Below are 15,746 nucleotides of genomic sequence, written 5' to 3'. Positions count from 1 at the left end.
TCTTGCTCCCATTATCACAAATCTAGTCACCCCAACACCTAGGGTCTGTTTGAGATTGTGGTAGCGGTGGCGGTTCAAAGTATTTTTTGCTTAGAAATGCATTAAAATGAAGATTTTTTCATTTTTTAAAAATTAATTTTGACATCAGCACATCAAAACGATCTGAAAACATAAAAAAAATTATTTTAAGTAAAAAAAAAAAAAAATTTGGGAACGCGACCCAAACACCTTCTAAGTTTTTTAGTATCCTTGTTAAAAGGCTTTTAAGGTCTAAACGGCTATTTTTTATATCATTCCTTGTTAAAAGGCTTTAGGTCTAAAAGGCTTCATCTTTCATTGCTTGCCAATCTTTTTAGTTTTTCCACCCCTAATTTTTCCCTATCTAATAGAATTATGTGAAAAGTGAGACACTTGTATACTTTATAGAGAAGTTTATAATGATTTTATTATGCTAATACTTTGACCTTAACATGATCGATATACCTTATTTATAATAGCACCCGTGGCTAACTCCAACCTTTATCATGGTTGATCAGGCACTGTTATTCTATTTCTCCATTACCAAGGAATATTTCTACCTTAGGGGTAACCACCATCATGGCTTCCTTAGGAAAAGAGTTTGGGTATATTTCATTTTCATTAATCACTTTAAATTTTATAACCAATATTAGTTGCTATTGTTTTTCCTTCAAACTCCTTATCATAGTTTGCATCAAGCATTGAATGGGCCATTGTAACCTTATTTTTGTGGCAAAATATGGATGTTTTGCTTAATTAGTGACGGGTAACAAGTCCCCAGGGTATAGAAAGATTGAGATTGCCTTGATAAAATATACTTTATTAGCGATGATCTTCCCAATTATAGGTTGAGTTGGTCATAGACAAAGTGGTTGGGTCATATTTATCTACGTGGGATGTTTTATATACTTGTGGGGTAAATGGTATCTCATAAGCGATCATATCCAAATTAGGATGAGCTTATTATGAAACTTTTTAGAGGGGCATATGGTATCCAGGGTAAGGCTGAGTACTTCCAAAAATTTCTTATTAAAGTGCTTGTTATTGTAAAATATCATAGGATTTACCTCCAAATGATGGTCCATGGAGATCCAAATCTATTTGCCATAATTTATTCTAAATTTGATTAAGTTAAATTGCCATAACTTATATAGTCTTATTGAGTTTAGAAAAAGCCACCAATAGAGTGTGGAGAAATAAATTTTAACTATCTAATCATGATATCAGACCCCTTAAAAGGATAGCCATGATGATGTGTTGGAGGTATGAAAACATCAATGCACTCATTAGTAATTAGTAAAAGTGATGTTATTTGAGAAAATGACATAACTATTGGTTTCTATAATATATGTAGAATATTATCCCACTAGGCATGACAATATATATGTTGCCTATTAAATTTACTTAGGATTGAACCTATCATGAGGTGACAACTACCTCTATCATACAAAATGAGGACTACATATCTCGTACCCTAAAAAGGGATTATCTAAGCTAAAAAGCATCATTATGGAAAAGCTTTAGGGTTACATAAATCTTAAAGTATATGAAATAAAAAAAAGCAATAAAAAAAGAGCACATAAAGCAGTAAAAAATAAATAAAAACCCTCTAGTTAAAAAAAAAGAATAAATTGCAGGAATTTAAATATATGTGATTGGACATATTTCATAATAGTTGATATGGTCTATTTATATTGTTATAGAGTTAGATTTTTATGTAAATACTTGAATTTCACCTTATACAGACTTACTAATATCAAATAAAGAGATTATATGATATACCATCTGGCAAACCAAACTTCTTTTTTATTGATAATTTCATAAAGCATAAATAAGCTAAACCACATGGTAGTTTAACTTGTTAAGAACTTGTATTCTAAGTAGGACTAAACCTTCTAGTTACTTGCGTTTACTCATATTTTAATGGTCAATTGCTTTTTTATGATCGATTATAACTCCGGGTTGTCTGGTTTACTTTTTCTTAGTTCTTTTGGTTGATTGAGACTCTTTAAGCTTGATTGATTTCATTGTTCATGATCGATTTCATCCTTTCTTTTCCTGTACAGAAACAAACAATAATTGTTCCTATTTATTTGACAATTGTATGTTTATTTTTTGTATAAACACAATGCAATTTGGATGATTGATGAGCTATTAATCCTACTAAATAGTAGCATACAAGTCGCTAACAATGAAATTATGTTCCTGAAGATAAAGCATTTCACATATGGATGCTTAAATTTAAATGATGTGATGATAATTAATACATTATCTTGTCCAGAAACTAACTGTGAACATTAAGGTCATAAATTCTCAGCCTAGGCCAAGTTGGTCATACAGGATCTAGTGGATGCATGATTTAGCTAAGTTAATAGACTTATCGAAGCATAACTATGCAACAAGCAGAAGGAGATAACATAAGGTTAAAGTCCTCAATGTTCGAGGCAGTTTTATAGAAACTGATGCTGACATCTGATGAATTAATGGATGAAGCAATTACTAATTAAAAGGAAAATTGAATGGGAAGATATGGAAAGGAATGAAGCTCTTTGAAAGCTGCAATCAAAATGTTTCAAGGTCAGGTTTTTTTTCTTTATCATTATGAATATTTTTTCTTGTAGAGGGATAGAAAGATTGTGTAAGAGAAAGACAGTTAGAAATATAATCAATGCTCATCAGTTAAGATTTTTTTTTTTAATATTCTTGAGACAAAGTTGTCTATGTGTCAGGATTATTTGGTTAATAATATGTGGGCAGGAGATAAAGTGAAATTATGATAGTTCTAGAAGAACATCTACAAGGTTTATTAGTTATATGAAATAATGCCACTTTCAAGATCACTAATATTGAATGTAGTAAAAGTTGAATAGCTCTTTTGGGTTACTTTTTCGAGCATGATTTTCATTATGTTGTAGTCTCTATTTATGTTGATTGTGCTGTATATGAAAGGAAGCCTTTATATGAGGAACTTTCTCTGCAGAAACATGATTTTGATGACTTATGGATCCTACATAGTGATCTCAATGAAACCCTACTGGCTAGAGAACGAGGAAGAAGGCGAATAAACTGTAGTGGTGCTAGAGATCTTGATTTTTTCTTTGTTGTTTGCAAAAAGGAGTTGCCTCTGTTGGGGTGTAGCAATACAGTATGTGCATAGTCTTGCGAGTCAGATTAATCATGTTTTTGTTAGTCTTACATAATCTTTCAAATTCTAAAACTCCACTCTTACATGTTTATACAGGAACCTTTTGGATCATTACCCCATCTTATTGGGTTTGGGATTCTCTTCGATGGGGCTGGAAGCCTTTCATAATATATTTCTGGACTGCTGGTGGTGGTCATATCTGTTGTTTCTAAGGTCTTTTAGAAAGTATGTCAATGATAGTTAAATTGTATCAGAATCATCTAAACATGGAGTTTTCTGCAGACTAAATTAAAAGAGTGAAATTCTCAAGTCTCTGGGAACCTTAACATGAAGTGACAGATTAACTCCCTAGAACTCATTAAGGAAACACTAGCCCTTTCAATCTTTGAGTTAGCAGGCCTGTCCAATTCATAGTCCAATTTATAGGAGACTAGTAAGAAGCTTGAATCTCTTTGAGGAAAGAAATCGAGGATCAAATAGTGTAAGTTAGGTGAAAGGAATACCAAGTTCTTTCATATAACAACTTCAATTAGAGGAAGAAAAAATAAGTTAGTTAAGATTGTTACTGCTAAGAGTACCTTCTCCGAGCTTGATACTATCAAAGCTGAAATTATCCGTCACTTCTCCAAATTTATTCCAAGACTCTACTTGGGATAGACTAGATTTAAACGGGGGAGATTTCAAGAGACTAAGTGTAGAATCGGCTACAGAACTGAAGAAAATGGTGACTATAGAAGAGGTTAGGGATGTTATATGGGGTTGTGACAGCTCCAAAATAGATTTTCAGTAGGCTTTTGACTCCATCTTGTGGCACTACATCCTGTGGATTTTGGATCATATGGGGTTCAACAAGACTTGGCAGCTATGGATAAAACAATGTATTTCAACTACAAGAATGGCTATTCTGATAATTGGATCCCCTTCAACTAGGTTTGTCCTGGGAAAAGGTATTCAGCAATGTGGCCTCTGTCACATTTCTTTTTTACTTTGATCTCGGTTTTACTTTGCAGAGCGGTTTCTCAAGCCCTACTTAGTGGGTTTCATTTAAGAGGTATTTTATCAATTAGTAATATTCAATATGTTGATGATACTATTATTTTTTGTCCTTTAGATTATATATAATTAGATAGATTGCTTATTTTTTTCAAACATGAAAAAATGCTAACGGGATGCAAGTGTTCTTAATAAAGCAAAAACATATAAGGATGTTGAGATAGTAATTAGATAGATGATTCAAATGTTGTTGTGAAAGACGATGTTTGATAACTGAACGGAGCAACACACACCTCTAGAAAGGCTCTGGGGCAGCCAACAAACTAATGTCTGCAACACACATGTCGATTATTTTGTTAATAATATTTATATTTGTTAAATTACTAAATAGCGCCTAAGTGAATTTGATTTTAACAAAAAACAAATACCATGATTAAAAGATGAAAACGCTTTTAGAGAGCTTAAGATTTAAAGGGTAATTCAACCATTTCATTATATTTAAGAAAAATAAAAAGATGTAAAAGCCCATTTTTACATGTTTAATATTTGTTTTTTACTTTTAAAGGTAACTAAATCATTTTACTATCCTAAAAAAATATAATAAAACCTATTTGTCCAAATATATTTGAAAATAACCTATATATCATATGGAAAAGATCTTATTACCCTCATAGTTGGGGTTTTTTTTTAAGAAGAGAAAAAATAAACATTTCACTGTTTTAAACTAAATCTTGATGCGCAAAGATTAATCGCTTTGTTTTATTTAATTTTAATATGTTAATGAATGTTAGGCAAGTTTTGAGATGGTTTGAATTTTGCTCGGGTTTAAAATTGAATTTTCTCAAGAACTCATTGATTAGGGTCAATATTAGTAATAAGAACACTACTGTCATAGATGGACATATAGGATATATATTTGATTGCCTTCCATTCAAGTACCTTGGCTTGCCTTTAAGGGCTAGTCCCAACTGAATTCTACAAAGAAGCCCTTGTTAGATAATGTCAGAAACCACCTTCTTTACTTATAAGGAAAGTTGTTTCTTGAAGAGTGGATTTCCCTCATCCAAATGGTTCTTAGTAGCATTCCTATATATTACCTATCTCTTTTTTAAACGTCAAATGGAGTGGCCAAAAAGTTAGTTTTTTTGTAGAGAAGATTTTTATGGTATGGTGTAGTAGAGAAATGAAAAATCTATATAATGGCTTGGAATATAGTTGCAATATCGAAGAGAAAGGGAGTTACGAAGGAGGTATAGGTTTAGGCTCTATAATTTCAAAAAAGTAGAGCACTTCTCTTTAAAGTGGATATGGCAGCAACTGGATGGTAAGAGTTTATCCTACAGAAGCATCAGTCTGCCTACGTAAATAGTATTCCATAATTTTCAGGCTAATTATTACTCACTAAAAGACAGCTGTCAGTGTACTCTAGCTTATCGAATTGTTCAAATGCTATCAAATATGGAGTTTGGTTTAGTGTTGGTGATGGCACTTCCGTTATGTTTTGGACTGATAAGTGGCTTGGTTAATTGTAAATAAAGTGTGCAAAGTTTTCGATATGGAAGAGTTGAATGACAAAGCTTAGATTTGACATTTTACATTGGAGAACAGAACTTAAAGGCTAGGAGATTCAAAAAGCTGCTGCTTAACTTGAGATGATTTCCAAAGTTATTTTATATCAGAATATGTGAGATAAATGGATCTGGATTCACAATCCAAAAGAGGATTATACTTCAAAATCTTGCTACACTTTGCTGGAACCTTTATGGCTACCAAGAGAAAAGTTGATACAGTCTTCGACTTGAAAGTCTTAGCTCCACCAAAGACTTTGAGGTTTATATATGAAAATTTTGTTTACACAGAGATTGGTTTGCTTCATAGTAGTGATGGTATTAAGAAATGGAGTAATAGATGTAGAATTCAGCCTCCTCTTCCATAGAAAGCACCGGAATTGGCACTTTGAAATAGAACACATAAGGTTCTTCTTTAGGAAGGCTAGACTTGTCTAAGATTGGTGCGGTTCTAAGGGATCATAGGGGGTGTTTTATTTACATTTTTCAGTACCAACGGGTATTCATAAATTGAATGAGGCAAAAGATTTAGCTATTCAAAGAGCTCTTTAATTGACTATGAGTTATTCTGCACGAAGAGATGTGAATGTGGTTATTCAATCATATTCTAAAAATGCTATTAGTTGGATAGCGAGGGGTGTAGAAGATAGACTATGGAAGCTTTAGAATGCTTTCAACAACATCATTACTATGGAAGCTTTAGAATGAAATTTGTTGCCTACAAGGATGTACACAGAGACTAATTATATTGCTTGTAGTCTTGTTAGGAATGATATTCCTAGAGAAGATGAATTGTTAGCTTGTTTTTAGTTTTCTTCTAGTAAGCATTGTAACTCATCCAAGCTACTTACTTGGTGGCTTTTAATTTAATAAAATTATGATTCTCATAAAAAAATACTCTTATTTTTACTACTAGAAAATTGATAAATAAATAAAAAAAAAGCAACATAAACATCGAAGGAAAATATTCTCTCATTGTTTATAGAAGAAAATTACGACAACAAAATTTCATTAGTAATTTTTTACAGAAACAGTGACTTAATAAAAAATTAATAATAATAAAATTTCATCAACATTTTTGTCGTGTCAAATTACCTATAAAAATTTCATCAAGGATTTAAAACCTCATAGTTATCTCTTCTCCCTCATTTCTTCTTTTTGTTTGATTTCAATTCAAACTCTAACCCTATTTCTTCAAATTTTTGACAACCCCTTGTAAAATCCTTCTACCTAACCCAATGGCGTCAACACAACTTCCCTCCATTGGTTTTATTTCTTGTCATGTTTCACTCCACCTTCTATTTATATTTAAAGTTAATTTATTAAAATTTGTTTGTAGTTTTTGTAATTTGTTTGTATATTTAAGTGTTTTAGTTTTTTTTTATAATGATAATTTTATTATATTAATATATGATTTGTATTTTAGGGTTTGTTCGGGATTTGGGGAAAATTAATTTAATTTGTCACTTGATGAAATTAAATTTGACTTTGTAACTTAGATGTATTAAAATTGAAGGAATAATGAGTAATTTAATGGTTACCGATTATTTTGTGTCAATTTTATGGTTAAGTTGAAAATTTAAAAAATATTAATTTCATGCGGGATTGATAATAATTAAAGGTATTAATTTAGACTGAATAAGTTTGAATTGAAAAAATAATGAATAATTGATAAATAATTAATAACAATTAGTGTATTAATTGATGTTATTATTTACTGATGATAGTATAATATGAAAATTAATGATATTAATAATAGAGATAGTGATGATGATGGTAGTAGTTATGATAATAACATTTGTAGTGATAGTTATGGTAGTAATAGTAATAGTATTAGTGATAATGATGATGATGATGATGATTGTTATGGTAATGATTAGGGGTGATCATTTTCGGTTCGGTTCGGTTTTTATCAAAAAAAAGTAACCAAACCGAATTTTTTAAAAAGAAAAAAAACCGAAACCGGTTCAAACTGACCGGTTTCGGTTCAGTTCGGTTTTTTTGACAAAAACCGGTTCAAACTGGTTTGGCTCTGTTTTTTTGGTTTGGCTCGGTTTTTTTCCAGTTTTTTTTCGATTTGGGTTCAGTTCGGTTTAGTTTTTTCGATTTCAGACTTATAAAACCGAAACCGAACCTGTCGGTTTTTTCAAAATTTTAATCGGTTTTTTTTCACGGTTCGGATTTTTTGGTTATTTTTTTCTAGTTTTCTCGGTTTAATCGGTTTTTCAGTTTTTTTGCTTACCCCTAGTAATGGTGATATTGATAATGGTTATATGATGTAGCAACTAGTGGCGGTGACAGTGAGGTGATGGTTATTATTTTGATGATGGAGGTGTAGAAAAATTATGATACGATAGTGATAAAATTATGATTATATTGACAAAAGATAGTGGTGATGGTGTAGTCGACGATGGTGTGGTGGTGGAGTCGATGGTGGTATAGTGGTGTGGTAATGGTTATTGTTATGATAGTAATATTGATGCTACTAGTGATAATTAAAGTGGTTAAGTGATGAAGTATTGTGAGTTAGAGGGTTAATTTTAATTTATTCTTAATAAATAATTAAAAATGTGTTTGATAATATATTTTAATTTTCGAATTATGTTCATTGTTTTCTTATAGGTATTTGGATGGCTTAACCATTGAGGACAATAGATTAGGCATCTTTCTTCAATAGAGCTAATTTCAGGAAAATAGATAGCAAAATGAAATGGCAACCTCTCTACGTAGTTTTTTTTATCTCTTGATGTTATTTGTTTTTTTTTAAGTTATTTTAATGTATTGTTCATTAATTGTTTTTTTTAAAAGTTTGCGTATAGAATTTCTCCTATCTCATTGTTATGCACTATTTATATGAATTTGCTACTTAAATCTTTCAATAATGAAAACTTATAGGTGTGTGTAATCTATTTAGCATTATTTAGATGAAAAGTTCCTCATTGATCTTAACGGAAGATTGTGTTTAATAGATTGTGCTTGTACATTGGAAGAGTCTTTTTTTTAGATGAAAAGTTCCTCATTGATCTTAACGGAAGATTGTGTTTAATAGATTGTGCTTGTACATTGGAAGAGTCTTTTTAGGTCATATAGGTGGCTAGGTATAAAAAGCCAACTTTGATTTATTTTCAAGTGGGTGACCTGAAATACACAAAAAGAAAAGGTAGTATTTCCCACATCAAGATTTTTAACATAAAATTCTTGGTGTTGATTTATTGAGATAACTTGCTTAGTTTGATGATTTATTAGGGAAGATTGTGTTTGATAGTTGTGGTATTTTTTACGCTTTCCTACCTAACAGTTCAAGCATGGTGTAAATATACACTGACATGCCATCAACCATCGGGGAGAGAAACTTTGCAAATGTTCTTGGTCCTTTGGTTGTTATTAACTTATCATTTTAAACAATTCATTAAGAAACTAGCTTGTCACCTAGTGAAGTACTAACATACGTCCTCTTAAGGCAAATGTTGTATAAGAAATAAGGAAAAAATCAAACCACAAATGGAAACATTACTAGAAAATTGAAAAATACCGACAAAATATTCTATTGGCATATAATGAAAATTCAATCTATTTATCCCTAATGTTGATGAAATAGGCGATGGAATGCTATCCTAAAGATTTTCCTATTAAGGTTTTCTATTTTTTCAACAATTCTATCGACATTAGAAAACACCAAAGAAATTGCTGACAAAATATTTCATTGGCATTGGGAAGATTATTATATCAGCATTTCCATCGACATTTTCATTTTTTATGTGTTTTGTTTGTTATGATCCTCATGCCAATAATTGCTCACCTATACTACAAATTAATGGATTCTAATACAAATTTTGGACTTTAAAAGACTATGATATCATTGGATTAAAACATCATATATTCATAAATCAATAACCAAACAGCCTAAGATTTTACTCGTTATTTATTTACGTACATTCTAAAAAGATGGAAAAATTCAAAGAAAATAAACTAAGTTACATTGAAAGAACTCTCATCTCTGAACTCATTGGAAAAACTCAACTCCCCTTTGAGGAACTCAACTCCCTTTAGAGGAACTCTATTTGGAGAAACTTCTTTTGGAGGAACTCACATCTCTGAACTCATTGGAGTAACTTAACTCTCTTTGGAGGACTCTCATTAAAGGATGAAGCCCATACTTCAAAAATTTCGAAGTGACTGTGGGTTCCTTGGAGAGTGGTGTTATTACACTAAGGAGTCTAAGTTCATCCCATAAAGAGTTATGAGGCTATTTCCCTAAGATATAATATCAATCCTTTGAAGAGTTGTGGGGTTATTTCCCTAGAGAGCCTCCGTGTCAATTTCATCTTTGAAGAGTTATGTAATCGCACTAAAGAGCTTTAAATTCATCCATTTAAGGTAAATTGTGCAATCGCACTAGGAAGACTAAGCTCATCCCTTTCTTAGAAGGTTGTGGAGTTGAGTTCTTCTCTTAGGCTGGACCGAAAGGAGATAGGTCATTTCCTTTTGGTTAAGCCCAATGGAGATGGGTCCTTCCCTTGACTGAGTCCAAAAGAGGTGGGCTCTTCCCTTAGCTTAGCTTATGGCTTTGGGTCCAAGCATATTACCTGAGACCATGGATTTTCAAGGTCTTTTATGCTCATTAAATTGTAGTTTATCATTATTCTTATTATATACATCTCTTATTAATTCTTGAGGTATATGATATGGATTAGACTTTACTTAAATAAAAGTTTTATTTACTTTAAAAGATAATTACTTTATTTTTATTGAATATTTCTCTTAGTCGTTATTTAAGTATATTGTATGAATGAGACTAAACTTTTATTTAAATAAAAGTTTTATTTACTAAATATCTCTATTACCCTATATATATTTTTATTCTTATTATTATGTTTTTTTTTTTTTAGAACAACAATTATTGATTTATAAATTTGCTTTCACACTTGCAGTTTTATTTTATTTTTTTATAATCAAAGACTCCTATATTTTCTTTCACATCACATGTCCTCACAAGCACCTTCAAATAATGAAAAAGTAATAAAACAAATGAATTTAGAACAAAAAAAAATCAAAACAAAACACTCTAAGATGAACAAGATAAATTTTCTGTACTTGACCTCATGTTGGTAACTTCCATGGCATGGTGCGTGCACTTTGCCGCCTCTTATCCCAGCCCACCAAATTACCACACCATCATCTCTCTCTCATGATGTCTCTATCATACTTTTCTTTTTGTAATTTCTTTTTATTTTTTTAAAAGAATTCTATCATTGTAAAACACATAAATCAGAATTAAATTCAATGAATAACGACAAAGAAAGAAATCCTTTTTTTCAATTCCTTGCTGAAAAAGCTGAAAATTTTGCGGTACCACAAAGAGAAGAAAGTATCAGACTTCCCAGGAAGTGGATAGATAGTTGCCCAGAAATAATAAGAATCTAATACAATCAGCTTGATTATTTACACTCTGTGCTCCTCCCCAGGTGGGTCTCTTCTATCAAACCCTGCAAATTTTCTTCTTTTTTTCCTTGCAGCAGAAGAAAAACAGGAAAGAAGCTTCTCCTTGTTATGATCACTACTACCAGTACCGTATAGTACAAAGACAGATGAAACTGAGCTTCTAATAAACATAGAGAAGAGACTGTACATAGAACAACAAAGATGGAGTTTTTTTATAAAAAAAATCTTCCTAACTGAGGAGTGGAGTAGTTCTAAATTAGTAATTGTAAATTTAATAAATCCAGAGTAGGGGATCATATTATTTATGATCATGACCTAAACAAACGCCATTGTTAATTTCTTCTTTTTTTCTTCATGGATTTAATCTAGCCCATTCATAACGTCCTTCCAACGGCTCATCTTTGTCAAAATCAAAGTTATACCTGCCATGGACAACAACATAAATTAAACAAATTTAATCCCATTTAGTTTTACGGCCAAATTTTCTTAGAATAGATTAGTTTTCATGTGCATGCACAATATCTCTTCTCCTTACTTGTCTTTGAAGCATTGTGGAATGTTTTTCTGTATTTCGCCGAAGAACTTTTCAATCTCTTCATCTGCTATCCTTATCAGCCCCGCCGTGGGCGTTGATCTTTGATGAGGATTCGGCTTCTTCAATGGTGGGTTTGCCGTTGAATCCATGTTCTCTGAGGTCGACTCCTCTCCAAGATCGCTAGAAGTCGGTGTTGTCTCTCTATAAATTCAGCAGCCAAAAAAAGGAAGATGAAAATTAAGAGACCTTACGTATATAAATACCACACCAACTTAGAGAGAAGGAATTTGAAACTAAACAAATTTTAAAATGATTTTCGAAAATATATTTGTTGCGAAAATAAATAGCGCAGCAAACAAACCTTTCTCCACTTCTACTACTATAATACATTGACGTTTCAACTTCAACACTCCCTTCCTGCAAATAATAATTAATATATATATTAAATACAAAAGAAACCGAAAATTAATTCAAGAATTGAAGAAGGGAGAATTGATGTAATTCTCACCTCCAGATCTGTGAATTTAATCCTCTCATCATCACACGATCCATTACTGGAACAACAAGAAGCAGACATTAATGCGTCGTCGTCGTCGTCGTCGTCTTCCAAGTTAGGGCTTGAAGTTGAACATCTCTCTTCAGTCACCGTCCGGTCACCGGAATTAGCATCCGGTTTACATGGAACTGGATTTTCAGACCTAATTATAACGTCTTGGCGGCGGCGGCGGCGGTGGTTAGTAACATTGCTTCTAAATTCAATAGAAATCCTGATATGCCTTGATCTTCTCTTTGAAGTTTGCGCTGAAGCTCTACTACTTGTCACCCCAACTTGAGCAGCAGCAACTTTCACCATTGCTAGTTTTCCAATCGCTCTCTCTACGGCCACTAGTAGTATTGCTAGAGCTTCGCAGTCTCTGATATTTTGCTGTTGGTGTGGGTGTGTTTCTTGACGGAGGGGATTGACTTGGTGGTATTTAAGGGATGGAATTGATTATTATTTTTAATTTTCTAGGTGGGTGGTCCAGAGTCCGTTAACAGCGACGGGAAATCTGTAACGGGGAGATTGACGGCGCCGTTATGAGGATTAAGAGGCCGTTGAGAGAAAGCGCCGGATTCTAGGCGAATTAGAGAGAGCCACGTGGGGATGCGAAGGTTAGAGAGGGGGGAGGGGGGGGGGTAATGATTTGAGTGCGAGTGAGGTTAAAAAAGAGGGAGTTGGTACGGTGGAAGTTAGAAATGGTTTTCACGGAATTCATTAGAGGAGGAGCGTGCGGTTGGTGTGGCAGCTCACAGGTACCCGTTTGGTGTGAGGTGGTCTTAAGCATCATTATTTTGCGTGTTACATGTGCCACCGAGTTTACTCCATGCCCCCCCAAACACTCCCTTAAGAAATTCGACGGTCTCAAAACTATTGGTTTTATTAAATAAGATCCTTCATCTCGTAAAGTTTTTAATTCAATCCTTGCAGTATTAGCCAGCTCATATCATCACTTTCTATATCATAGATTAATGGATAAAAATTGGAAATTTGTAAGCAATGGGTCTTTATATTTTATAAGAAAGAATAGACATAACCTATGCATGCAAATATATATAATCTAGCAATTATGTATATTCGAGTATGAATTTAGTTTATTTAATTATTTTATGGGAGAGGCTGCATCTTTTTAATAGCCCGGAAGTCTAACGAATCTTTCTATAGAAAAATAATAGACATAAACTCTCTATATTAATAATGATATTTTTTGAAAAAATTACTTTTAGCATTTATAGTTTTGTTTGAATTGTAATTGCTATCATTTAAAAAATTACATTTTTCATTCTAATTAATAAAAAAATTAATTTTAATAAAATAACTAAATTACTTTTATATTTAGAAATAAAAAAACCACCCCTCTCTCTTCAAGTAACCGGGTTTTGCTTAGCCCTCATTTGATATTGCATTCCAAATGGGAGTTGGGTAAATTTTAAAATTTTATTTTTTCATTTAAAATTAATTTTTTTATATTATTGGATCGTTTTGATGTGTTGATATCAAAAATAATTTTTTAAAAATAAAAAAATAATATTTTTATACTTTTTCAAATAAAAATATTTTAAAAAATAATTATTAATACAAACCGCCTTTTAATGATTTACGAGAAACTAGTGATGCTGTTTGCAACCATCAATGATGTCTCGTTGCCTACAAGCCCCATGTTCCTAAGTCCTAACCAATTCACTTTATAACAACTTCTTTTGGATTTTTGAACAATGAACACAAATGGCGCAGAGGCAAGTGACGACAATAATTTGGGAATTGAAAGGGGTTTCCCAAATCTGGCTTCTAGAAGATTTATGGGTAATTTGATTTTTCCTCCTTCCCCGACTTAACGGGGGAAGACAGGGCACACGTTGTCATTTAATTTAGGGCCATAACGGCATAGCGGTTAGGTAAGTTTATGAATTAATATAGAAATGCTTGTAACGTATGGTAGCATCACACGTGGGGCTCAATTATTTAGACTGTTCCAAAACTTGGACCACCTCCGTAAAATATTTTGCTTGTGTAACCTACGAAAAGAAAATTACCCTTTATTAAGATGGTCCGTGCAGTAATTCTTTTAGGTTTTTCGGTGAGAAAAGGCCTTCTGAATTAGTGTTTGCTAGGATTGTTACGTAGATAAAAGTTTATATATATATATATATATATATATATATATATATATATATATATATAGAGAGAGAGAGAGAGAGAGAGAGAGAGAAGACTATGCAAATATATTTAGTTTATTATAGGAAGATTATAGTTTAAAAATAATTAGCATGAATTGGTGGTTTGTCATCACAAAGGTATGTTAAATAAAAAATATTCTAAAAAAAAATAGAGTTTATACACGTTTAAATCTATAAACACAAGACAAACATGCTTAAAAATCTGCTTCAATTAAAACAAGAAAAGTACTTACTTATTCACTTTAAAGTAATGAATCTTAATTCTGTTATTGTTAATAATGAATCATTTATTCTAAACAAATTTATTGCTTCTCACTATTTCAACACCACCTCCTTGATTTAGATGCATTTCTAAATAAGATCTTTGAACTAAAGATTATGTAACTAAAATATTTTTTTTATCATTAAAATGCAACATTCACTTATTTGTTAAAAATAAAGAAATAGATGATGAGTTGTCTACTACCAAGAATCTCATCACCGCAGAGGTGGTTAAAAAATCAGGGTTGTAATATTTTTTAGGCAAAATATCCATTTTTAAATATATTTTCATGTAAAAACACCTAATAAACACCCCTAAAACTAATTAATCAACCTAAAAAGCCCCCAAAAGGGTTTAAAGTTACAAAATCAAACTAGAAAATAAAGTTATCTTTCAATCATGATCTCCACTTTTCTAAGCAAGATAAAGGTTTAATAAGACCTCATTAAGACTCTCATTATTAAACGAAACTTGTTAATACCATGATCAAACTTTTTTTATTGTTGAAATGAGGCCAATCTACAACTCTCTCTCTCATTCTCTATAATCTGATGACTTTCTCTTTCTCTCTTAAATTCAAAGACTAAAATGTAAATAAAATGAAATTTTGGACTAAATTATATAAATTTCAAATTCTAGGGACAAAAATAAATTTGGATAAAATTTTAAATCTCAATGGCACTAGCATCATTTTTTTTTAAAATAAGGTTGCAATTTTACCAAGAGTTTAATTATGGTCACCTCTTTTTTTTTTACAAATAACAAAAATGATTTTTTTTTATAAAAAAAAGAGAATCAACCTAGTATTGAGATATTTTCAAAAGACTATGATAATCCCAAAGAAAGCAACACAAACCAAATTATCAAGTCAAATCACTAATCAACACAATATAAAAATATAAAATTGAAAGAAAAAAACTTGAAATTTTCCTTTAAAATAAAGAGCTAGCATTTCATCATCTCTCACTTTCAATTTATGTCTTTTTATTTTTAATTCTTCATCAACAATTAAATCGAATCTTTCTTTGGAAATCCAAAACCAAATCAATACAGAATATATTTTTTTTG

General features: G+C 31.5%; 1 protein-coding gene across 1 annotated transcript; it reads right to left on the bottom strand.

The window, feature by feature from the left end:
- Window positions 1–11,012: 11,012 nt before the first annotated feature.
- LOC7454381 (cyclin-dependent kinase inhibitor 6) lies at window positions 11,013–12,665 on the bottom strand. Its single transcript, XM_024600802.2, has 4 exons — window positions 12,210–12,665; window positions 12,063–12,118; window positions 11,702–11,902; window positions 11,013–11,588 (listed from the first exon to the last, which is right to left on the bottom strand). Exons 1-4 carry the CDS (start codon window positions 12,552–12,554, stop codon window positions 11,519–11,521), a joined length of 672 nt encoding a protein of 223 aa, XP_024456570.1. The 5' UTR covers window positions 12,555–12,665; the 3' UTR covers window positions 11,013–11,518.
- Window positions 12,666–15,746: the final 3,081 nt, after the last annotated feature.

Source organism: Populus trichocarpa, chromosome 5 (genome assembly GCF_000002775.5).
Source record: "Populus trichocarpa isolate Nisqually-1 chromosome 5, P.trichocarpa_v4.1, whole genome shotgun sequence".
Lineage (NCBI taxonomy): Eukaryota > Viridiplantae > Streptophyta > Magnoliopsida > Malpighiales > Salicaceae > Populus > Populus trichocarpa.
The sequence above is the reverse complement of the archived record's forward strand: the minus strand, read 5'-3'. Positions and strand labels throughout refer to the sequence as shown.

Excerpts from the sequence above, each read along its gene's own strand:
- LOC7454381 (XM_024600802.2), bottom strand. The coding sequence starts at position 12,554 with ATGGTGAAAGTTGCTGCTGCTCAAGTTGGGGTGACAAGTAGTAGAGCT. Across the intron at positions 11,903-12,062 it reads AGTAGTAGAAGTGGAGAAAG|AGAGACAACACCGACTTCTA; the intron begins GTTTGTTTGCTG and ends CTGAATTTATAG. Across the intron at positions 11,589-11,701 it reads CCACAATGCTTCAAAGACAA|GTATAACTTTGATTTTGACA; the intron begins GTAAGGAGAAGA and ends TGTCCATGGCAG.